The sequence below is a fragment of the Papio anubis genome, chromosome 9 (assembly GCF_008728515.1).
Source record: "Papio anubis isolate 15944 chromosome 9, Panubis1.0, whole genome shotgun sequence".
Classification (NCBI taxonomy): domain Eukaryota; kingdom Metazoa; phylum Chordata; class Mammalia; order Primates; family Cercopithecidae; genus Papio; species Papio anubis.
The window spans coordinates 76,780,126-76,805,352 of NC_044984.1; the positions used below are offsets into that span (position 1 = coordinate 76,780,126).

At 33.5% G+C, this 25,227-nt stretch overlaps 1 protein-coding gene across 1 annotated transcript in view; it reads left to right on the forward strand.

The window, feature by feature from the left end:
* METTL25 (methyltransferase like 25) overlaps positions 1-4,199 on the forward strand; it is a 119,551-nt gene extending 115,352 nt beyond the window's left edge. Inside the window, exons 14-16 of the mRNA XM_031650642.1 lie at positions 1,586-1,660; positions 2,225-2,296; positions 3,900-4,199. Of these exons, the coding sequence (XP_031506502.1) occupies positions 1,586-1,660; positions 2,225-2,296; positions 3,900-3,992 (240 nt within the window). The 3' untranslated portion in view covers positions 3,993-4,199. The remainder of the gene's footprint in view (positions 1-1,585; positions 1,661-2,224; positions 2,297-3,899) is intronic.
* The last annotated feature ends 21,028 nt before the right edge of the window (positions 4,200-25,227 follow it).

Sequence of the window (25,227 nt, forward strand, 5' to 3'; positions counted from 1 at the left end):
ATGACCAGCATGGTGCTTCCCAATTTAGCACTAAAGAAAACAAAGAAAATGGAGCACCCAAAAAATCATATTGAAGAAATACGTTTTTAGGGAGCAAGTTAGGAAAGATTATGAGTTCTGAGTTACCTTACAACTGCTGATCTTCAGATGATAGAGGAGAGAACTAAAGAGTGTAATTCAACACACACAATTTTGTGAGATGAGAGTTTTTGCTGCCTTGAAGTTCAGGCCTGGGTTTAGTCCAACATATTCTTCTGCAAAAGTTTGTTCCAGCAGGGACTCATTTGATTCAGAAAATGGCAAACTTTTGAAAAGGATGGGGAGTGTGTAATCTGCATGGGTTCTGTACAAAGGGGGAGAGTTTTTCTGGAAGGCTTCACAAGAAATTGAATGAGACAAAGCCTTACTTTCCACTACCCTTTATAGTTTTTTAAATTCAAAAGAAATTTAGTACAATAGTAAAAAAAAAAAAAAAGGAATTTGAAAAAATAATAAATTTATTTAACCATTTGCAAATAAATCTGACTACAAGTCTTTTCAGATTTTCACTCGTTTTATCCAGCCTTTCATTTGTGCTGACCACATCTAATTGACAATTTCTTTTAGTAACTCTGCTTTATCAGGCCTTTCACAAAGGCATTCAACTTATAGAATCAATTTTTCCTGCTGCTTTCATATTTCATTTGTTATGTAATACTTATTTACATGATAGGTTGAGTATTCCTTATCTAAAACGCTTGGGACCAGAAGTGTTTCAGATTTCAGATTTTTTTTTTTAAATATTTACCTTATATACTTACCATTTGAGCATCCCTAATCTGAAAAATCCGAAATCTGAAGTGCTCCAGTGATCATTTCCTTTGAAAGTCATGTTGTCACTCAAAAAGCTTCAGATTTTGGAGCATTTCGGATTTTGGATTAAGGATACTCAACCTGTATGTTATGACAATAATGTAACTGGCATAGCAAGTTTAGAAATAAATACAATTGACTCAGTAACAAAGCTCATCTAGCAGTAGCAAAAGCACAATTGAACTAGAGAGTGGCCTGCTGAATACAAGAGTTCAACATACTATACGTATTTGTTTTAGAAAAAAAAGAAAAAGAAAGAAAAGTAATTCTCTCTGATGGACTTGTCAAGTGGATGTTAGAAGAAACTACCTTAAGTATGAACATATGCCATTGTGTTTCTCTCGCCTTTGAATTTTGCTCAAAGATGTCTTGTTTTAGATAGAGTGTTGTAAAATTTAATTTTAGTCAAAAAATGTTTGAGCTCCTCCTGTATGCCCGAAGCATAATAACAAATGAAAGTAAACATTTCCTTATTAGTTGTTGAAATTAAACAATATTAATGGAATGTTACTGGTGGTTTTATTTATGATGTGCTGCATAACCTCTATCAGTGTAAAAGTTTTAAGTAATTTAGAGTTATCTTGACTTGCTTCATGAATATCCTTAGAGCAAGTTCTTCAGACACCTAAGTTGTGTTAAATTGATGTCATGTTGATTTTACTTTAGGATATGTTTGACAAGGAAAAATATTTTTAAACTATTGTTAAATTTATTGTTGTTTTTTATCTTGAAGCTGCCAGAAAAAATTATAATGAACTACTACGAGAAGTATAAGCCTCGAATGAATGAGCTGGAAGCTTTTAATATGGTAAATCTCAGAGTTAAGCATATTGAATTGGATATATTGCTAGACTTGAATAGGGTCCTATTAAATTTTATTGTGGGCCAAGCAATCTATGGTGTTTTTCTCTTACTGTAGAAAAACTGTTTTGGATCATTTCCTATTTCAGGACTATATTAGGTGTCAGTAATGTAATAAAGAGAACACATGGTAGATTTCTCTTTAAAAAGTATTATAAATGCACAAAAAGTTTCAGAGTTCTTTGAACACATATTGGTCCCAATGCAGTTATTTCACAAGCATTCCTTTTAATGAATTTCATTCTTAGTACCCCTTTAAAAGCTTTCTATCACGTATGATTGCTTGTTGGAGTCTACCTCACAGTCACTTAAAGGACATTCTTTTCCTATTATTAAAGAAAAACTTTTGATCTCTGAAATATTCATTTTCTGAAGTTGTGCATGGGTATTGGAGATTCAGCCTATATAAACTTCTGTAGATGCATTTACTTAAACATAGGTTTAAGGAAATAAACTAGTCTTTTCTTTTTTTAAGTACCACCAACCTACCTATCTAATTTTTTTATTATAGTTGAAAGTTGTTCTGGCTCCCTGTATAGAGACTTTGATTCTTCTGGATCGACTTTGTTACCTGAAAGAGCAGGTAAATTATGTTATTTTAAAATACATAACAAATATTTTATTAAATACAGTAATATAGAGCCACTTATATCTAGGATAAGAGTCACATAAAACTAGTAAGAAAATTTTTCTCATTACATTTTCATAGTTTAAATGTTCATTCCATCTCTTTTTAAACATATAAACATATGTACAACAGATGTTTTCAGCAAGGCTGCTATAATAAAGTTTACATTCTTTTAATTGTATGGTAATTACTATACATAGGCAGTGAACATAAACCACTATATATGAAATATTGTATAGCTGAAATTAATAAAGGCCTGACATAAAAGATATTGTATATACATTTCATTTTGTACGAATTTGTCTTTTAATTCACTTTTGGAGTGTTAGCCATATGGATTCTGCAGAATAGAAACTTCTTTCTGATCAAGGAAGATTCCTTCTGTTTTTTCACAATTTGTCTATGGTAAATGACAAAAATACTGTCTTTTGGGTTGTCTTTAAGGAAAATATTTTTTGCAGATTCTACTATGAGCTATGGTCAAAACAGTTTCGTGAACTTTTTAAATTAAACCCATTCATGGATTCACCGAGTGTTTCTGCTGTAGACTCTTTAACAGTTTTATTTTGTCGTATGGGAAGCTTTACTTTCCTATTTTGATAATTGGAACAAATGCTGATTGGAACAAATGGATATTTTAAAATGTTTGCTTTGTTCTAATTTGTATTTTTATGGAGAAAGGCAATTTTTAAATATGTAAATAATGATGTACTTTCCCAAGCTGCCAGCTAACTTCAAATCACAGGAAAGCTTTGGTTCCTAAGTTACTGGGTGATAAAATCAGTACCTATTTTACTAGATTCTCACATCCCTTTTCAAAACAATCTCCAATGACCTATGTACAAGAGGTAAGCAAAACAATATGCACAAAGATTAATAGGTTGTTATGAAATTATAGAAATTATAGAAATTTATATTTAATATTTCAATCAATATCTTATAAAATAATGCACATTTATGTTAAAAAATTTAAAATACAGGGTATATAATAAAGAAAATTAAGAGTAGTCATAATCCTACCTTTTATTTAATAGCTCCAACTATTAAATTTTTAATACATTTAAGGAATCTCTCAAATATATGCGGTTATGTATATATATGTGTATATATATATGTGCACATTATTTGTACTTTAATTAAATTTACAATAAAATTATAAATGCAGTTTTACATCTAATTTATTTTATTTTATTCAGAATTTCCCACCATATTAAATGTACTAGAAAGTGAACATTTAATCATAAAATAATTTATTTAACTAATATTCATTTGTGATTGGCCACTTCCAGTTTTTCACAACTGTAGCAAAGAATAAACTTGGAGTTCACTCTCTATGTACATCCTTGTTTCCTCAGCATAAATTTTCTTGAAGGTGTAATTGTGAATGTTAATTTTAACAAAGAATAAGAATTTTCTGTGAAGCACCTTCACAGAAGAGAACACATGGTAGATTTCTTTGTTTTTATGTATTTTTTATATTACAATATATAATCCGACTCATCTCTCATTTTTTTCTTCAACAAATGGTTGTATTTCTAAATCACTTATCAATTTGCAGGAAGATATTGTGTGGTCTGCTCTTGTGAAGTTGTTTGATCCTGTGAAGTCTCCCAGATGTTACGCTGTTATTGCTCTGAAGAAGCAGCAATGATTTCCATTGAAGCAAATTATTAGATGTATTTCTCTATGAGATCTGTTGCTGAGATTGCTTTTCTAAACATGTATGTCCTGTTATATAAAAATGTTTAAATGATTGCTATATATTTTAAATAATAAAATAATGACTAATAGAAGGTTATAATCCCTTTTTCCATTGTCAAAGCATGCATTAATAAAATAAGAACCTGTGATAATAATATAAAACGGTTGACCTACATTCCTGAGTTAGTACATCAGTAGAACATTGTAATCTATGTCTTAATTCCTGTTCAATATTTAAGACCCCTTATATTTGCTACAAATCACGTTTTGATTTATTGAATTAAATACCGATAAGAGGTAAATGTACCTGGTGCTGAAGATCATTTGCAATTTCTTCCACATTTTAGAAGAGTTTTTCTGTTTTACCAGGAGGGGAAAATTCTGCACTTATAGGGAAGAAATACCCAGGAACAAGGTCAGAAATTTAAAAGTGCCTCATTTAAAGCACATTTTACACTGGGTTTTAATCTAAGTACATGGGATAATTCCCTTAAAGAAAGTTGTATCTTATAAGTAAGATATTCTCTTTAGGGATTCTTGAGGCAATTCATCTTGCTAAAATAAAGTGATGAGTTGGCACTTAATATAACTACCTTATGCTCTGTAAAAGCCAATCTGAGTAAACCAAGAGTCAATGGAATGAGGCCAACACTCTGCCCATTGTGAAACAAGTTCCTTTCATTAGCAGAAAACTTGAGGATTCTAATGCATACCAAAGAGATGAACAGCTGGGATAAAGCTTCCTTGATCCTCAACTAGAGAGATTTTATAAAATTTTCCAAAGCAAAAACTGCTTTTTTAAATGTTGGCATTGTTCCACAATTAAGAAGAATAATTACATGTATTTGTATTGTAATATAAATATTGAGTTTACAGCCTATATATATATATATATATATATATATATATATATATATGGATAATCAGGTTCTTTGTACAGATAGCACAATACTTAGAAAATAAGCCATTTTTAAGCTTTTTTCCTGCAAAATTTCAAACATATCTAGAAGTGGAGAGTAGAGTATAAGGAATCCCCACGTACTCATCACAAAGTGCAATAATTATCAACATTTTACCAATTTTGTTTCACCTATACACACATAAACATGAACATGCACACCCATCCACACATACCTAGCTGGAGAATTTTAAAGCAAATTCCAGGCAGTTTATTATTTCTAACAGTTATGGGGTTTTGTTTTGTTTTGTTTTTTCAAAATAACATCTATAATTGTCCCATTCACATATCTGCAATTGGCTGAAAAAGTCTTTATATCAGTTTCTTCAATTCAGAATCTAAACAAATTTAACACATTTGCATTTGCTTGATGTGTCTCAGGTTGTTTTAAATATATAAGTGTTTCCCCTCCATTTTTTAAAACTTCATATCATGTTTATTTATTTAAGAAACTAGGTAATTTATCCTATAAAATACAGATAGATTCTCTAGGATAAATTTCTATATTTATCAGATTATACCCTCAGAGAGCCATTTAATACACCCATCCCAAGTAGTTCCTAAAAGCTGTTATATCTAGAAACTTATGAGAGTTAAGTTATTATGTGTGTGTTTATTTTTTCTTTTGGCAAAAATACTTCATAGTTAGTGTTATGTACTTTCTATTGCATCACATCAGGAGACACGTCTTGTTTGGCTGTTCCATAGTTAGTGATACTAAGATTGATCAGCAGCTTCAGTTGTTTTATTTATTCAATATAAAGTTTTCCCATTAACCTTCCTCTGAATGGTTTTAGCAGTCAATGGCAATGATAGAAAACAGGAAAAAAGAAAAGAACCAGACTATGAGTTCATTTGTGATATTCATACTGACTGCCTAAGAATCCTTCTCAGTTTCAATTCGTCAATTGCATTCTTCTAAATAGCCTTCTTGGTTCAGCATGCTGTGATTTGCTCATATTGTTGACTATAAGAGTAACTATTTCAGGAGCATAAAACCTTTTCAGCCAACTTTTTTCTTTTATAATTTTACTTTCTGTATTAAAATTTAAAATCCTTTCCTGGTACCCAAATATTTTTATAACATCTATTTCTCATTATAATAAAGAAAAATACTTTATATATGTAAAACACCTTTTATTATAGAGAAGTAAATTACAACAGGTCGGGTGCAGTGGCTCATGCCTGTAATCCCAGCACTTTGGGAGACCAACGCGGGCAGATCACCTAAGGTCAGGAGTTCCAGACCAGCCTGACCAACATGGTGAAACCCCGTCTCTACTAACAATACAAAATTAGCCCGGCATGCTGGCACATGCCTGTAATCCCAGGTGCTCGGGAGTCTGAGGCAGGAGAATCACCCGAACTGAGGAGGCGAAGGTTGCAGTGAGCCGAGATCGCGTCATTGCACTTCAGCCTGTGCGACAAGAGTGAAATTCCGTCACAAAAAAAAAAAAAAAAAAAGTAAATTACAACAGTTTCATTAGCAAGGCAACTTGATAATAATTTCCCTATGTTTTAAACAATTGTCAGAAATTACGTGTATCCATTAATGGTTTCCATTTTTATTAATCAGTTAAATGTGTGACGCAAGCATCAAATCAACATGAGATAACCTGCATTCATCACACTGAGATGTAGAATTTCTTTCTACAGAAAGCAAAGAAACAGTATTTAAGACTGCAGCTTTGTACACATGAATCCCTTTGCAATGGTTGTAGACTCCCATTTTATAAAAACTGCACTTTGAGAACTAGTTTACAGTTTAGCCAAAGAATGTGGTGCCTGGGCATGAGCACAAATTCTGACAATTAAATTCTGAGTGAACTAAATCATGACAGTGCTTAACATCTTGCAGCCTTATTTGTAAAATGGGGTTTTATTTACTTTCATTTTATAAACATTTATTGAATGTCTACCATTTGTCAGAGATTACGCTAGGCATTGACAGTATGGAGACAAACAATATGCCACTGTCTTCAAAGAGCCTATAGTCCAGTGAGAAAGGTAAACAATAAAAGTATTAATTACAATAGTTACAATAGTCAAGATCAGAACTGAAGGGTTCAGGATATAGGATTCTTAAGGGTGTCTTCAGAGGAGTAGCTAAAGGGAACAGGGACTCAGTAATATTAGTAGTATAGTTTTGACTCATGCGAGCTAAATTGTTTTGTATCATTGAGTAAGTCACTTAACTGTTTAGTGTGCCCCAGTTTTCTTATCTGTAAAAAGAGCATAAGAATAGAACTCACGCTTAAGGTTGTTAGGAAGATTAAGTGTGTGACTATGTTATTGAACTACCTGAAAATGCCTCCAAAACAAGCTGCTAATGAAGTAAAACTAAGTTTTTTTATAACTCACTGCAGTAAAAGAGGCCATTGCCTTGACAGTCTTCACAGTGCATCTGAAGGGGGAGATTAGGGGAAGATATTTATAGGATTTGGAGGTCTGGGCCCAAAGGTAGAGAACAAACTGGGATTTGAAAAAGTTTATGACATAAGAGATTAGGATTAGCATAGGGTCTTGAAGGGTCTCGAAGCAAGTGTTGATAAGTAAATTGTTGCTTGATACATGAATTCTTTGAGAAGTGGAAAGGATTGAGATAAATTAATGTATAGGGATTTTCTGAAGCAATGAAATTATTTATTGAGGTACAGTCTTATTCCTATGCAAAGTTTTCCTGTAAAAAAAATAAATAAATAAATCATGTTAACACAGGTGATTTCAGTTCTTAAACCTAGTATCTCTGTCATGCTGATGCAGATGTTTACAGTTCTCAATGTAAAGCACTTAATTCTACATAATGCATAGTATAAAATAGTTGTGTTTGCTAAATTTTCTAGAGAGACTAAAATGTGAACTTAACCATATTTATAACATCGATTTCATAAGAAAAGTGTTATAAATTCTGACTAAACAACTTACAAATGGATTTTTCGTATCCCCATTTAAAAGCTCAAGAATTCTTCACATTTAAAAGTGAAATTGCACAGCCAACATCATACTGAATGGTCAAATGCTGGAAACAGTCCCCTAAGAACAGGAACAAGACAAGGATGGCCACTTTCACCACTCCTGTTGAAAATAGTATTGAAAGGCTTGGCAAGAGCAATCAGTCAAGAGAAAGAAAGAAAAGGTATCCAAATAGGAAAAGAACAAGTCAAGTTAGCTGTGTTCACTGATGATATGATATGATATGCAAAAAGGTGCCTAGAACTGATAAACGACTTCAGGAAAGTTTCAGTGTACATAATCAGTGTACAAAAATCCGTAGCATTTCTATACACCAAAAATGTTCAAGCTGACTGACAGCCAAATCAAGAGGGCAATCCCATTTACAATAGGCACCTAAATAAATAAATTAAAAACACCTAGGAATACGTCTAACCAAGGAAATAAAATATCACTACAAGGAGAACTACAAACAAATCGTTTGTAAGAAAGAAATCGTAGATGACAAACAAATGGAAAAACATCCCATGCTCATGGATGGGAAGAATCAATATCATTAAAAAAGCTGTACTGCCCAAAGCTGTCGACAGATTCAATGTTATCCTTATGAAATGACCAATGTCATTTTTCACAGGATTAGAAAAATGTATTCTAAAATTTATATGGAACCAAAAAGGGGGCCTGAATAGACAAAGCAAAAGGAACAAAACCAGAGTCATCACACTACCTGACTTCAAACTATACTATAAGGTACAATCGCCAAAAGAGCATGATACCAGTTCAAAAACAGACACGTAGACCAATGGAACAGAATAGAGAATCAGAAATAAAGCCACACACCAATAACTATCTGATCTTTGAGAAAGTGGTCAAAAACAAGCAATGAGGAAAAGACTCCATATTCAATAAGTAGTGCTGGGATAACTGGCTAACCATATGCAGAAGAATGAGACTAGACCCCTAATTTTCACCATAAAAATGAACTCAAAATGGATTAAATATTTAAATATAAGACGTCAAATTATAAGAATACTATAAGAAAACCCGAGAAATACCATTCTAGACTTTGGTTTGGGGAAAGAATTAATGACTATGCCCTCAAAAGCAATTTCAACAAAAAATTTGATGGGTGGAACCTAACTGCACTAAACTGCTTCTGCACAACAAAAGAAACTATCAATAAACAGGCAGCCTACAGAATGGTAGAAAATATTTGCAAACTATGCATCTGACAAAGGTCTAATATCCAAAATCTATAAGGAATGTAATGCAACAAGCAAAAAACAAACAACCATATAAAAAGTGGGCAAAGCACATGAATGGACACTTTTCAAAAGATTTACAAGTGGCCAACCAACATATTTTAAAATGCTCAACATAACCGATCCTCAGAGAAATGTACATCAAAGCCACAATTAAATACCATCTCACACCAGTCAGAATGGCTATTACTAAAAAGTCAAAAAGTAGCAGGTGCTTGTGAGGATACAGAAAAAAAGAGAACATTTATACATTGCTGGTGGGACTTTAAGTTAGTTTAACCACTATGGAATGCAGTTTGGAAATTTCTCAAAGAACTTGGAACTACCATTTGACCCAGCAATCCCATTACTGGGTATATACCCAAAGGAAAGTAAATTGTTCTACCAAAAGGACAGCTGTACTCATATGTTCATCATAATATTATTCATAATAGTAGAGACATGGAATCAACTTCGGTGCCCATCAATGGTGGATTGCATAAGGAAAATATGGTACATAAAACACCGTGAAATACTACACAGCCATAAAAAAGAATAAAATCATGTCCTTTGCAGCAACATGGATAAAACCAGAGGCCATTATCCTAAGCAAATGAATGCAGGAACAGAAAACCAAATACCACATGTTCTTATAAGTGGGAGCTAAACATTGGATATGCATGACATAAAGATGGGAACCACAGACACTGGGGACTACAAGAGGGGTGAGAAAGGGTGGGGGCGGGGGCTGAAAAACTACCTATTGGGTACTATGCTCATTACCTTGGTGACAGGCTCACTCACACTCCAAACCTCAGTGTTAGGCATTAAACCCATGTAACAAATCTGTACATTATAATGAATCTAATTATAATGTGAATCTAAAACAAAAGTTGAAATTATTTTTAAAAAGAAATACAAAAAAGGATACTTTTGTCCAATATTAATTAAAATATTAAAACCTACTTTGATTTTGATGTAACTTCCTTTTCATGAACATTTGCAAATATGCCTTTTTCCTTTCTATTAATTTTGAATTTTTTGTACTTACATGTTTTATATATGTCTTGTCTAAACAGCATATTGTTGGACCTTAGTTTTGCAGGTCAGTCTTTGTGTTTTAACTGAAGGATTTGATTTACACTCAGTAGAATTGCTGATATATGTGAATTTAAGTCTGCCATTCTATTATTTGCTTTCTATATGTACTGCCTGTTCTGTTTATTTTTGTCTTTTATGGCCTTTTTTTTTTTTCTTGAGAGACAGAGAATCATTATCACACTTACATGTAGGCAAGCAGGGCCCCCTGTTCTAAGCCCCACACATCAAAGGTCCTTGAACATTGGAGTCCTCTCTGGTGCATAGGACCATCTGGCTTGACAGTGCCATCTGGGCAGGGCAGCCCTCACAGCCCTAGTCCTGATTACAAACTGTTGCAGGCCTTCTCCCCTTTAATCAACTCTTAAAGAGACAGCCTTTGTAATGAAAACAGTTTCAATTTTTCAGGAAGATATAATAATTCTAAATTTAGTTAACATATTCAGTTAACATAATCTCAAAATATATGAAGCAAACATTAACACAACTACAAGGGGAAATAGATAAATCTGCAGTCATTCCAGAAGTATCTTTATGTTCCTATCTATTGTATGGAAAAAGCAAACAAAATTATAAGGATATAAGATTTGAACAATGAAATAAGTAAAACTAGCCTAATGGACCAATACAGTACACTGTACCCAATCAGTACAGATTACATAATTTTTTTAAGCACATATGGAACTTTTAGGAATTTAACTATGGGCTGGGCTTTAAAGCCAATTTCAATAAATTTCAAAGATTGACATCATATACAGTATAATCTTTGATCACAATGTATTGAAGCTGAAAATGCTTTAAAATGAGTAGAAAATCTTCATTTGCTTTGAATTTTAAAATCGTACAGTGAAATAATTTGGGAGTAAAGGAAATCACAGTAGACATCACAAAATATTTTGAAGTGAATAATAATGAAAATAATTGAATGGAAACATAGTGGAAAATTATGCATGAAAACCAATATTCTGAGCTAAAGTCATGCTATAATTACAGTACTACTTAGGCCACAAATATGACAAAAGTACTGACATGTACTTTGATTGTAATGAATTTGATTATAATGAAAGAAAAGAATTTGATTATAATGATTTGATTATAATGAAAGAAAAACACATCAGGGGTGATGAATGCATTCAAAAATCACTTCTTAGATAACTAACAAAATTGAAACAACTCTGTCAAAACTTACACTTTTTTTTTAAATAGAACATTTAACCAATATCAGGAATTGAAAAGGGAACATCACTATAGATCCTACAGAAATTAGAGCAACCCTATGATGGTATATGTATAAATTTGTATGAAATGGAAAACATTTCTAAAAGAAATGCAATATAGCAAAACTACCTCAAGAAGGAAAGTAAATCACAAATAACATGACTGTTTAATTGAATCTGCAATTAATTCTTTATTAAGTACTTTCAATGATAGTACTTTGTTGATGTTGCATGTAATTTAATTGATTACCATCTCTTAGTTAGCTGCCCTGTGACTAAGACCATGCTAGACACTAAAGGTGGGGAGAAAGATTTTAGAACTTTGACAGTTCCTAATTTTAAGAGTTTATAATCTAGACATTGAAACATATATGAGAGGTATATGGAAGAGTTAAGGTTTAGATAATGACTTTGAGAAGAGAAAAAAATAAGTTGCTACATGAACACACAATCTTTTACAATGAACTATGTCCTAGTACTGTTCACTTCTGTTGCCAACTGTGAGTATGGTGCATTACTCATAGTTTCCTTCATGTTGTTTTTCAGTGTGCTCAGTACAGTGGCTTATTTTCATGGAGAAGGACTGTTTAAGAAATAATCTACTATATGAAATATGTGCTGTGGTTAACCTGTGACCAAAGGAACTCCAAGCTCCCACACCTTTGTGGATGGCTTGTACTTGGCTACTGGCTATATGTATATCGTAATTTATTGATGTATTTATTTCAGTAGTTTGCCTTATTCAGTTTGCAAATATTTTGTCATTGGAAGGCCTTTTTAAAAAAAAATATACTGTTTTCATTAGAATTTTCAGATGCACAATCCAGCAAAAAAGAGTTAACACATGTCAGCATAGAACAAAGTAGCATGTATTTAAATCTCATGGGAGGAAAAGCCCTTACCTTGCATTAAGTTATGATCGAACATAGTCAATTTTAGAAAAATAGAGAAATTATGCAAGTTCCAGCCTAAAATATACCACATTGCCTTCCATTTGGTCAACATGGGATTTTGTGTGCATCAGATGATGTTGAAGTAACTGCACATATATTGTGATTTAGCTGCCTTCTCAGGAAAGGCAAAATCTTCTAATATTGCTTCAACTTTTCTAAGAAAAACACTTCATCTGAATGGTGGTTTTTCGATCAAGCAAAGTATATTCAAATAGTGTCTCTCAAGAGCAAGATAAAACAATTCCAGATACCACTGGATTATAACAACAGACATATTTAGTGTTTTGGTGGCTTCCGAATATTTCTAATTTTAGTAGATAATATAATTCTGTGTAGGTAGACCACTGAATAAAGGAAAAAGAGACAGACTTTAAATCATAAAGAAAAAAGTATTATTGCTCTACTTCCACTTAAACTAACTTAAAAGGATTGAACTAAAAAATAAAATAGAAATCAGAGGACGGTTCAGTTTTAATGTTGTAGGATGTTAGACATTGTTCTGTGTATACAAGTAATGCCTTAAAGAGTCTACATTTGCATTCACATTATTAGCTTATACTTAATTTAGAAAGTTTAGGAAGCCATCCTTAACAGCATGTTATACTGAACTAAAGAATGATTTTTAAAGATTTTGAGGATCAGTACTTAGAGTTTAAGAACTGAAGGCTTTTGCAAGATAAATTATTTCACAGGTAACTTTTGTTTCATTAATAGCAAGCACAGTTGTTTAGCTTCAGATAAACAGGTCTTTTTTTTTTTTTTTTTCTTTGAGACGAAGTCTTGCTCTTGTCCCCCAGGCTGGAGCGCAATGCTGTGATCTCGGCTCACTGCAGCCTCCGCCTCCCGGGTTCAAGCAATTCTCCGGCCCGGGCCCCCCCCGACCTGAGTAGCTGGCATTACAAGCACCTGCCACCACGCCTGGCTAATTTTTGTATTTTTAGTAGAGATGGGCTTTCACCATGTTGGCCAGGCTGGTCTAGAACTCCTGACCTCAGGTGATCCACCCGCCTCGGCCTTCCAAAGTGCTGGGATTGCAGGTGTGAGCCACCGCGCCCAGTCAGGTTTGAAGTTCTTAAAAATATGATTCATACTTTTAGATGTCTAGCACAGTTTTGATATCTACTTTTTTAATGTGGTTATTGGCAATGTGTTTTCATTCTAATACATTGGTAGTAAATGCTTGGAGAAGAATTAATATTGTTGCTATTAATAACATAGCTTCTAACTTTAACAAAATAGGGGTAAATCAACATAAATTTCCTTAACTTTCTTTTATTATTAAAAAAAATTAAGTCCCTTAAGCTTTGTTTAAAGTTAGGTAAATATACTGTCGTTGTAGAACTTCTGAAGATTATAGTAGACTAATTAAGTCCCATCATATACACATTTAATGTATGTCCTGATTTTTAGATTCTAACTTCTCTATAAAATGTAAATTAATAAGGTGTATAGGATAGCTGTTTGTTGGGACCAAAACAAAAATGCCACCTCTGAAAGACAGGAAACAGGAGACTCAGTCTCTACAGCTTTTCAACAATTGGTGTGTGTGCGTGTGTTTCGGATCAAGTAATATTTTCAATCTCAACAAAACTTCATTGAACATCTATGAGCTGGACACTGTACTAGGTGATTTTACACTTATATCCACCCTCAGAACAATAAACTAATTATTAAATTAGTGTTATAGATCATTAATATCAAAACATTCATTTACACCCAGGGAAAGAGCAGTAATACTTTATTTTATTCATTCCCTCTAGGGTTTTGTTTTTTCTAAAGCATAATGATAGATTTCATGGGCCGTTCTATACACATGATCATGTTGTTTCCAAATAAAGACAGTTTTACATATTTAAAGAAAAGGGAATGAAGAAAACTTAACGGAACTTGTAAACAACCCCAAAAGAGCCAAGCTTCAAGTCATAGAAGTATAAAAGCAGAAGAAAAGATAAATGGGGTAGAAAGCTTATTTAGAGACATAGTAGTGGAACACTTTCCAAACCTAGAGAAAGATGTAAACATCCAGGTACTGGGAGACCAGAAGTCTCCAATCAGATCCAATCCAAATAAGACTACCACAAGACATATCCACACTATCAAAAATCAAAGACAAAAAGAGTATCAAGAGAAAAGAAATGAGTAACATATAAGGGAGTTCCAATATGCCTATCAACAGACTTCTCAGCAGAAACATTATAGGCCATGACAAAGTATGATGATATATTCAAAGTGCCAAAGAGACAATACAAAAAACTGAACCAAGAGTACCTAGCAAAGCTGTCCTTCAGGAATGAAGGTGAGATAAAGACTTTCCTAGAAAAACAAAAGCTGAGGGAGTGTGTTACCACAGATCTGTCTTATAGGAAATACTGAAGTGAGTTCTTCAAGCTAAATGAAAAGGATGCTGAATATACAATCTGAAAGGATACAAATTTTGACATTAAAACTTCAAAATGGGTGGCGGAGAGAGGGGTAAAAATGTAGAGGTATTTTGTGATCAAAGTTAAGTTGTTAGCTTAAAATAACCTTTCATAGTCATAAGATTTTTTGGTAAGTCTCATGTTACCCCATAAAGCAAAAAAACTTATAGTAGATACACAGAAAGTAAAACGGAATCAGAACATACCACTAGAGAACACTGCTTAACTACAAAGTAAGGTAACATGAAAGGAAGTAAGGAACAAAGCCTCTGCAAAACAAATAGAAAACAATTAACAAACTGCTAGTAGTAAGTCCTTACCTATCAGTAATTACTTTGAATATAAATGGACTAAATTCTCCAATCAGAAGACATAGAGTGGCTAAATAGATTTAAAAAAAAAAAAAAAGACTCAAGTATACACTGCCTTTAGACATACTTTATCTAAAAGAACACACATAGCCCAAAAGTGAAAAAGATATCCCATGCAAATGAAACCATAATATAGCAGAAGTAGCTATACTTATATCAAAAATGTAGACTTTATGTCCAAAACTAAAAAGTGACAAAGAAAGTAATTATACAATGATATGAGTCAATTCAGCAAGAAGATATAACAATTTGTAAATATATATAAACCTAACATCAGGACACTGAAGTATATAAAGCAAATATTAATACATCTGAAAAGAGAGACCACAGCACAAAAAATAGCGGGGGACTTCATTACCTCACTTTCAGCAATGAATGGGTCATCCAGACATAGAATGAATAAGGGGATATTGGACTTAAACTGCACTTTAGATCAAGTGAATCTAACAGACATATACAGAACATTCTTTCCAAGAGGTGCAGAATATACATTCTTCCCAATCATACACGGAACATTCCCCAGGATAGTGCACATGTTAAGTTACAAAGGAATTGAAATCATATCAAGTATCTTTTCTGACCACAATGGTATAAAACTAGAATTAGTAAAGGAGGAACCTCAGAAAATCCACAAATATGTGGAAATCAAATAATCAAAATTTAATTTAATAGTAAATATTTATTAAATAATCTTGAATAATCGGTGAGTTAAAAAAGAAATCAAAAGGGAATTTTTTAAAAAATGCCTTGAGACAAATGAAAATTGAAACACAACATACCAAAACTTATGGGATGCAGCAAAATTTCTACAAGGGTAGTTTATAGTGACAAAGTCCTACATTAATAGAAATATGTCAAATAAATAACCTAATTTGATACCTCAATATACTAGAAAAACAAGAACAAACTAAGTCCAAAATTAGTAAAAGGAAGAAAATAATAAAGATCAGAGCAGAAATAAATGCAATAGAAACTAGAAAAACAGTAGAAAATATCAATGAAACTAAGAGTTCAGAAGATAAATAAAATCAACAATCCTTTGGCTAGACTTAGTAAAAAGAGAGAAGACTCAAATAAAAAAGCTCAGAAATGAAAAAGGCATTACAAGTGAAATAAAATACATGGGATCATATAAACCTAAGAGAAATGCATAAGTTCCTTTTCACATACAACTGCCAAGACTGAATTATGAAGAAATAGAAAATATAAATAGGGTAATCATGAGTAAGGAGATTCAATCAGTAAGAAGTCTCCCATCAAAGAAATTCCAGAATGTGATGGTTTCACGGCTGAATTCTATCAAACATATGAAGAAGAATTAATAAAATCCTTCTCAATTTCTTGGAAAAAACAATCAAGGGGAAGGAATGCTTTCAAACTTGTTTTACAAGGCCAGTATCACTCTGATACCAAAGCCAGGCAAGGACACTATAAAAAGGAAAACTAGAAATCAATATCTCTAATGAATATAGATGCAAAAAATCCTCAACAAAGTGCTAGCAAACAAAATTCAACATCACATTAAAAAGATCATTCATCATGATCAAGTGATATGTATCCCAGGGGTGCAAGGATCATTCCATATATGTAAATTAATAAATGTGATACATCACATTAACAGAACAAAGGACAAAATCCATACAATCATTTTAATAGATGCGGATAAGACATTTGACAAAATTCAACACCCTTTAATCATAAAAACTCTCAAAATTAGGTATAAAAGGAATGTACATCAATACAATAAAGGTTGTGTATGACAAATTCACAACTAACATACTCAGTGGAAAAAAATTGAAAGCTTTTTTCTAAGATCCAAAACAAGACAAGGATGTTCACTCTCAACACTTCTATTTAATATAATACTGGAGGTCCCACCCAAAGCAATTAGGCAAGAGAAAAATAAATAAAAGGCATATAAATTGGAAAGGAAGAAGTTAAATTATCCCACTTTCCAGACAGCATGATCTTATATATAGAAAACGCTAAAGACTCTGCAAAAAAACTGTTAGAACAAATAAAATAAATTCAATAAAGTTGTAGTATACAAAATTAACATACAAAAATCAGTATTATTTCTATATAATTAGAACTATATGATGAAGAAATCCAGAAAACAATCCCATTTACAATAGATGCAAAATAAAATCAAATACTTGAGAATAAATGTAACCAAGGAGGTAAAAGACCCTTACACTAAAAAGCATAAGCCATTGATGAAATAAATTGAAGGAGACACACATTAATGGAAAGATACTCTGTGTTCATGGATGAGTAGAATTAATATTGTTAATATACCCATACTACCCAAAGCGTCCTACAGATTTAAGGCAATCTCTGTTACAATGCCAATGACATTTCCACAGAAATAGAGAATAGCAATCCTACAATGTCTATGGAACCACAAGAAACCCTGTAGAGCCAAAATATCTTGAATTAAAAGAAGAAGATAAATAAAATCAACAATCCTTTGGCTAGACTTAGCAAAAAGAGAGAAAACTCAAATAAACAAGCTCAGAAATGAAAAAGGCATTTCAAGTAAAATAAAATACATGGGATCATATAAGCCTAAGAGAAATGCATAAACAAGAGGCAATACACAACCCAACTTCAAAATATACTACAAAGCTACAGTAACCGAAACATCATGGTGCTGCATAAAAATAGACACACAGACCAATGGAACAGAAAACAGAGCCCAGAAATAAATCTGCACATTTACAGCCAACCCATATTCAACAAAGTTGCAAAGAACACCAAATAAGGAAAGGACAGTTTCTTTAATAAATGGTGCTGGGGAAATTGGATATTTACATGCAAAAGAATGAAATTAGACCCTTATCTCACATTATATATAGAAATCAACTGAAAATGGGTTAGATACTTAAATGTAAGATCCAAATCTATGAAACTAATAGAAGAAAATGTGAGGCGAAAGCTCCATGACATTGGTCTGCCCAATGATAATTTGGATATGATCTCAAGAGGTAATAAAAGCAAAAATAGACACATGGAAATGTCACAGTAAAAAGCTTCTGCACAGTAAAGGAAACAATCAACAGAGTGAAGAGACCACGTACAGAAATTTGCAGACTATCCTTTTGATAAAGGATTAACTAAAGAGTTCAATTTAATAACAAGAAAACAAATAACCCAATATAAAAGTGGGCAAAGGACCTGAGTAGACGTTTTCTTAAAAGAAAACATACAAATAGTCAAGAGGTATATGAAAAAATGCTCAACTTCACATATTATCATGGAAATACAAATCAAAACCACAATGAGATATTACCTTACACCTATTAGAAAGGTTATTAAAAATGATAACAAGTATCGAGTAGGATGTGGAAAAAAGGAACTCTCACAGTGAGCAGGAATGTAAATTAGTACAGCCATTATGAAAAGCAATACGGAGTTTTCTCAAAAAAATTAAAAGTAGAACTACCATATGATCCAACTATCCCACTACTGGGTATATATCCTAAGGAATAGAAATCAGTGTGTTGAAGAGATATCTGCACTTCCATGTTTATTCCAGCACTTTCCACAATAACCAAGATATAGAATCAACCTAAGTGTCCATCAATGGATGAATGAATAAAGAAAATGTGGTAAATACACATAATGGAATACTATTCGGCCATGAAAAAGTTAATCATTTGCAACAACATGGATGAGCCTGGAGGACATTATGTTAAGTGAAATAAGACAGATACAAAAAAACAAACACCACGTGGTTTCTTCCATAGGTGGAATCTTAAAAAGACTGATCTCATAGGAGTAGAAAGTAGAGTGGTGGCTACCAGGGCTGGGGTGGTTGGTGGGGACAGCAGGCTGGTTGGGGAGATGTTGGTCAAAGGACACAAAAATTCAGGAAGGTAGGAGTTACAAGCTTAAGACATCTATTGCACAAGTCAAGTGTAATATGTTTAAGAGATATATAATTAACATGATACTGTATTCTTGAAAAATGCTGACAGTGGATTTAGGTGTTCATTCCACAAAAATGGACACCTATGTGACATAATGCATATTTTAATTTGCTGTATTTAGTCACTTTACAATGTTTATATACTTTAAATCATCATGTTGCATGCAGTAAATATACACAATTACATCTGTCATTTAAAAAAATTAATTAAAAAAATTTTATATTATCTATATATCAAAAACTCTAGCTTCTATAAATATATATTGCAGTTTTAAAAACATAGCTCTTTAAAAAGTCTTTATAATTTTTTGGTAGACTCTGCACACTAAATTCTGTGCTTTTTCTGTTTCTCTCTGATTATGGCTGTCTTTTCACCCATAGGTTCTTTTTACATTAATAAAGGTAGCAAAGCAATTGGCATTGGAATTTACACAGAATTTTAAGAAAATCAGGATACAGTGAATTCACTGAGGCAAAGAAGTCAGGTTACTGGTCCAAAGCTCAAATTGCCTTAACATACAAGCTGTCATTTTTACAAATCCATGAAAAATGAGTAAGGAAATTGGTTCTTGAATAATATGGTCATGCCACTTTAAGCTGTTGTTTTTTCTCTTTTTGTTAAAAGAATGAAGAAAATATATTTAAAATACTCATAGTCCCACCACAAGTATACATATTTTTCATTTGATTCAAATGTATTCATTATTTATATTTGCCTTAATAATGAACATATCATTTAATATTCTGTATCTTTTACTTAATATTATATAAAAAGCATTTTCTTATGATTCTACATCACCCTCATGATAATTATTTTTAAGACTCCATCCTAATGAGACATACACTATTTACCATAATTTTACTGTTAGATCTCTAGGTTGTTTCTGATTTCTTGCTGTTGAATGCTAAGACTGCTGTGAATGCCTTGAGCTTAAAGCATTATTCCCTTTCTTCAATTATTTCCTGTCTCAGAGCATATATTCCCAGAAATTTTCCATTTTAAAATATATATATTTAAAATATGTAATTACATTGTTCTTCATAACAGCTGCCATCTTGGGAAATTATTGATGGTTAAACACAGGATTCAAGGAGAGCTTCATGACAATGAAATGCAAGCTTTGAATATTCTACTGCTTAGATATTTGTACATAAAAATACCAGAAAACATAGACAAGCAATCTACTAATGATTTGACAGAAATTTATTCAGATAAATGAAGTCTTCTATATAAATGTGCCAATAAACTTAATTCAAAAATATTACCCAAAATGCACAAATGACCAGTAACCAAACACATACATAGCATTTTCTATGTACCCCATATACTATAATTTTTTAAACACCCTATAACTTAATCTGTGTTGCAAACTGTTTTCTCTGCCCCAAAGGATCCACCTCTAATCTAGTAAATGCAAAAAGCATATAGATTAAGTGAAACCATGAACAGACACAGAAGCTCAATTTTAAATGTCATAATAAAAAAAAGTACACCACTTACCTATATTAGTTAATAGATGTCAAAATGGCCAGCTTGACAGCAATAGAAGAATGGGACCACTTCAGTTACAGATTTCATGGAATTCCCCTCAGAATTTCCATTTTTATTGGCCTCTTATATGCAACCCAAAGGTGTTGCATAAGCCCCTTCCTGGCAAGCAGGAGTACATCATCAATTTTTTTTGACAGTTTTGAAAGTCTACAATTTAAATTGCTGTTTCACCATTTCAGACTCCATGGAAAGTTCCAGTATGTTAACATAATTCCAGATTCACTATTCTCAAGTGTGCTGGCAACTGAGCAGCCTTCTCTGAAGGAGTCTTCTTGAGTGGCCAGATCTGTTTTAAAAATTTTAGAGGTGACTCCAACTTTATATTCCTCTTATACACATACATACCATTCATACACAGTGTCCTTGGCAACTACTCAATTTTTAAAAGGTTCTTTAAACTCCAGATGGCATGATGGATTATAATAATAATGTCAACTAAATATTTATTGAGTGCCTATTCTGTGCTAGGTGCTGTTCTAAGCACTTTATATTTATTAATTTATTTAATCCTCACAACAATCTTAAGAGGAAGGGGTGATTTTATTTCTGCTGCAGGAAATTGAGATACAGAGAAGGTCAGGCACCTTGTTCCAAGTAGGAGTAGCTAAAGAGAACAATTGAATGGTAAAATCAAGGTTTAAATTCAGGCATTCTGTCTTGAGAGTTTAACCACATAACCGCTACAGATACTCCCTTACCACTTAATTAAGGGTCTTCTGTGTTGATCTTCTATTTTTTCCATTTCCTCTTGAGAAAAGCAAGATATTACTGGACATATAGCCCTACAGACCTCAAGCACTTGATGATACCTTGGTTTCCCTGCCTCTGAATAGGTAGGTCTCATAATCTGCCAAGGAATATAATGGATTTTACAAATGGGTAAAATAATATTTGATTTTTCTTAGATAGAAACCTAAAAAAGGTCTTACTAGGAAAATATGTGTACAACTAAAATCATATATAAGTTGATTTTGAATTTTCTGTTTGAAATAATAATAGATATTTGCTTTAGTTTTTATATTGGAAAGTTAAAGCTGAAAGTTAAAGTCATTTTTCCCCAAAATTACCTAGCTAAAACTTGAAGATGCTAAAACTCAAAATAAATAACAATTATGGACAATGTTCAGACAAGGCCACTTAATGACATGTCTGAAACAAGACAGACAAGGTCATTCTCAACATCCTCTCTTCTGATTAACATGAGTGATTGCTACTTTTTTACTAGTAACTACTCTGGGTCTACTTTAATTCTCCTGCCTCCTAGACTAAAATAATAATAACAATAATAATTAAGGCCAGTTATTGACTTATCCCAGCTTCTTAAGAACATCCAGTACAGAACTGGACTCCATGTTTTAAAATCCAACCTTCAACCATGCAATTCAAGGCCAAATCATATAAGAAGTTCCTGCAAACTCTCTTTTACTAGGACAACCCATGGTTTCTCTTGGAGTGCATTCTTACTGGCAGCAGTAAGCTAAATAAATCTAACATGGACTTACAGGTACGTTCTTAGAGCTCTTTGGTTGATGGCCTATAATAGTTTCTCGATTGTTTGGCTACATACAAGGTGGTGCTAAGGTATATTAAAAAATAATATTTGGGAAAAAACTTCAAATTTCCTATTTTGTATATGTTGAGTTTAGGATGCTTTTGAGACATTCAAACATTGTTAAAGAAGTGATATCACAAAGGGGAAGCTTGGATGCCACTTTAGAAATTACCAATATATAAATGGAAATGGAAGTCAGGGTATAGATGATATCACTCAGAGTAAAAAGCATAGGAAAGGAAGAATGGGAAACTATCATTGAATCTGGAATAACTCCAGTATGAAGGTTCTGTAGGGAAGGACAAACAAGAAAGGCTGAGAAAGTTCATCCAAAATTCAAGTATAAAAACCAAGAGCATATCATCACGTAAACCAAAGAAGAGAATATGTCAGGGCCTATGGAGTGACCAGTGTTTGAAAACATTTTAGAGACCAAGTAAGAAGACAATTGAAAAATGCCCTTTGGAGTGTGTGAGATTAAGTGTCAACTTCATTGCATTGAAGTATGCAAAGTACTGTTTCTGGGTGTGTCTGTGAATGTGTTGCCAAAGGAGATTAACATTTGAATCAGTAGACTGGGAGAGGCAGACCCACACTCAATGTGGGTGGCCACCATCTAATAAGCTGTGAGTGGTAGCAGAAGAAGGTGGGAGAAGCTGACTTGCTGAGTCTTCTGGCCTTCACCTTTCTCCTGTGCTGGATGTGTCCCACCCTGGAACACCAGACTCCAAGTTATTCAGCTTGTGGACTCTTGGACTTACACTGGTGGTTTGCCAGGGGTTCTCGGGGGTTTTTTTGCTACAGACGGTCTGCTTCCCTACTTTTGAAGTTTTGGGACTCAGACTGGTTTCCCTTGCTCCTTAGCTTGCAAAAGGCCTGTCATGGGACTTCACCTTCTGATGTGTGAGTCAATACTCCTTCATAAACTCCCCTTTACATATACATCTATTAATTCTGTCCCTCTAGAGAACCCTGATTTAATACAGAGTTCATCATTGGTATTTTTGTGAGAGATTTTTTTCAGAGTTGTGATGGAAACAGAAGCCAGATTACATGAAAGAGGAGTAAGTATGAGGCAAGCTAAGTGAAGAAAGGAGGAAGGATCATCCAGAAAAGGGGACAGCATGATAGTACTATAAGTAGTGGTTAAATGTGTAGACTCCTAGAGACTGATAGAGTTCAAATTCCAAATTTGTCTCTTACTAGCTGTGTGACCTTGGTCAATTATTTAACTTATTTGTGCCTCAGTTTCTTCATTTGTCAACTGGGGGCAAAACAGTAACTGACCACATGGGGTTGTGAGAAGGAATCGGTCAATTAATAGAGAGTCCTGAATGTAGAAATTTCTCAATGAATATTAGGCAACAATTATTACAAAAACATGAAACAGCCTGACACCCATAGGGGCTTGAACATAGATCAACGTGAATGGTGGGTGTAGTGCTAAGACCAGAGAAATTGACAGGGTTGTGGACATAGAGGATCTTGAATGCCACGTTAATGAGGTAGATCTCCTCTCAAGCCATAAGATTCATTTAAGGAGTTTAAGAAAGGAGAGCTATGATTATATTTCTATTTTAGAAAAATCACACTGACTGTCAGCTACATGATGGATTGGAGTAGAACTGATGTGGGGGCTAGGACAGCAATTAGTAGCCTATTCCAGAAACCTAAAGGAAAAGTGGTAATGCATGGATTAAGACAGAGGAAGCAGAAAAGAATGTTTTTAAATTGTGAGAAAAGTCAAAGAGGTACAATTATTATGACTTGATTACTGATTGATATTGCAGAAGAGGGACAAAATGAAGTCTAGGATACACACCAAGTTGAGTGGCTGCTAGCTGGGTAATGCAGCCATTTACTGGGGCAGAAAATCCAGGAGGGACAAAGGGCTAAGGGGTTGCTTGGGAATTGGGAGGATGAATGCTCAGTTTTGGATATGTGGTATCTATGGCACATGGGACACCAAATGAAGATACATGACTTAGAACCCATAGGAAAATTTGAGCTCAAGATTTATAATTATTGTTTCTGTCATGAATGTTCAAATGGTTACTGAGAAGGACTAGAGAGGAAAACATGCTTGAAAAAAAAAATGTTATTCAGAAGAGTTATTTTAGGTAAATGATGGCAGTTGACAATAGACAAATGCCAAATCTTATTGAGAATTTAGAAGAAGACAAATAATGGCAACTTCTATAGCTGCCTAACATCCTCAAATGAGGTTCTTTTATTCAACAGTAGATATTAAGGATGAGGAATAACAATGGGGACCAAGAAGCCTAGCCCCTCTCTCTTCTCCTCAGCCTCCCAGCTTCTCCCTGTGGTCCAGGTTATGTGAGAAAAATAAGCATCGTACATTGGAGAGAGTGGCAGGGGAAGAAGTGCCTGGAGAGCTAGCCACACTTCAGGGAAGCACATGTATGGTAAAAAGGTATATGGTGTAGGGTAGTTGGTTTTCTCTAAATGGGGACTTCCACAGGACCTCAGTGGAAAGGATGGTAGCAGTAAGGGAGTGAGTGAGAAGAAGGAAGAACACAGCAGTACAGTCAGAGCATAAAGAAAGCTAGATGATTGGAGGGGCATGTTTTGTCCATTGGGGAAGGACAACAAGATGAAGACATGTATTTCTGAGTTTGTTATTCAAACAAAGCTGCTGAGAGACCTCAGGTGGTCACTTTCTGTCCCTGTGGTAAGGGGTATGATAATTCCTCAGCCGAAGTATTAGCTGTTGCATACTTATCCCAAGTGAAACCCTTTTCCTTACCTTCTTCCTGGCATGCTGTACTCACATTTCCAGACCCACCTTAAATGTCATTCTCTCTAGAAATCCTCCCCAACTAACTTTAGCAGGCATAATTTTTCCTTCCTCTAAGCTTCCATGGCTTTTGGTGTACCTTGTAAGTACACCTTGTAAGTACACCATTGTTTACTGGCAAT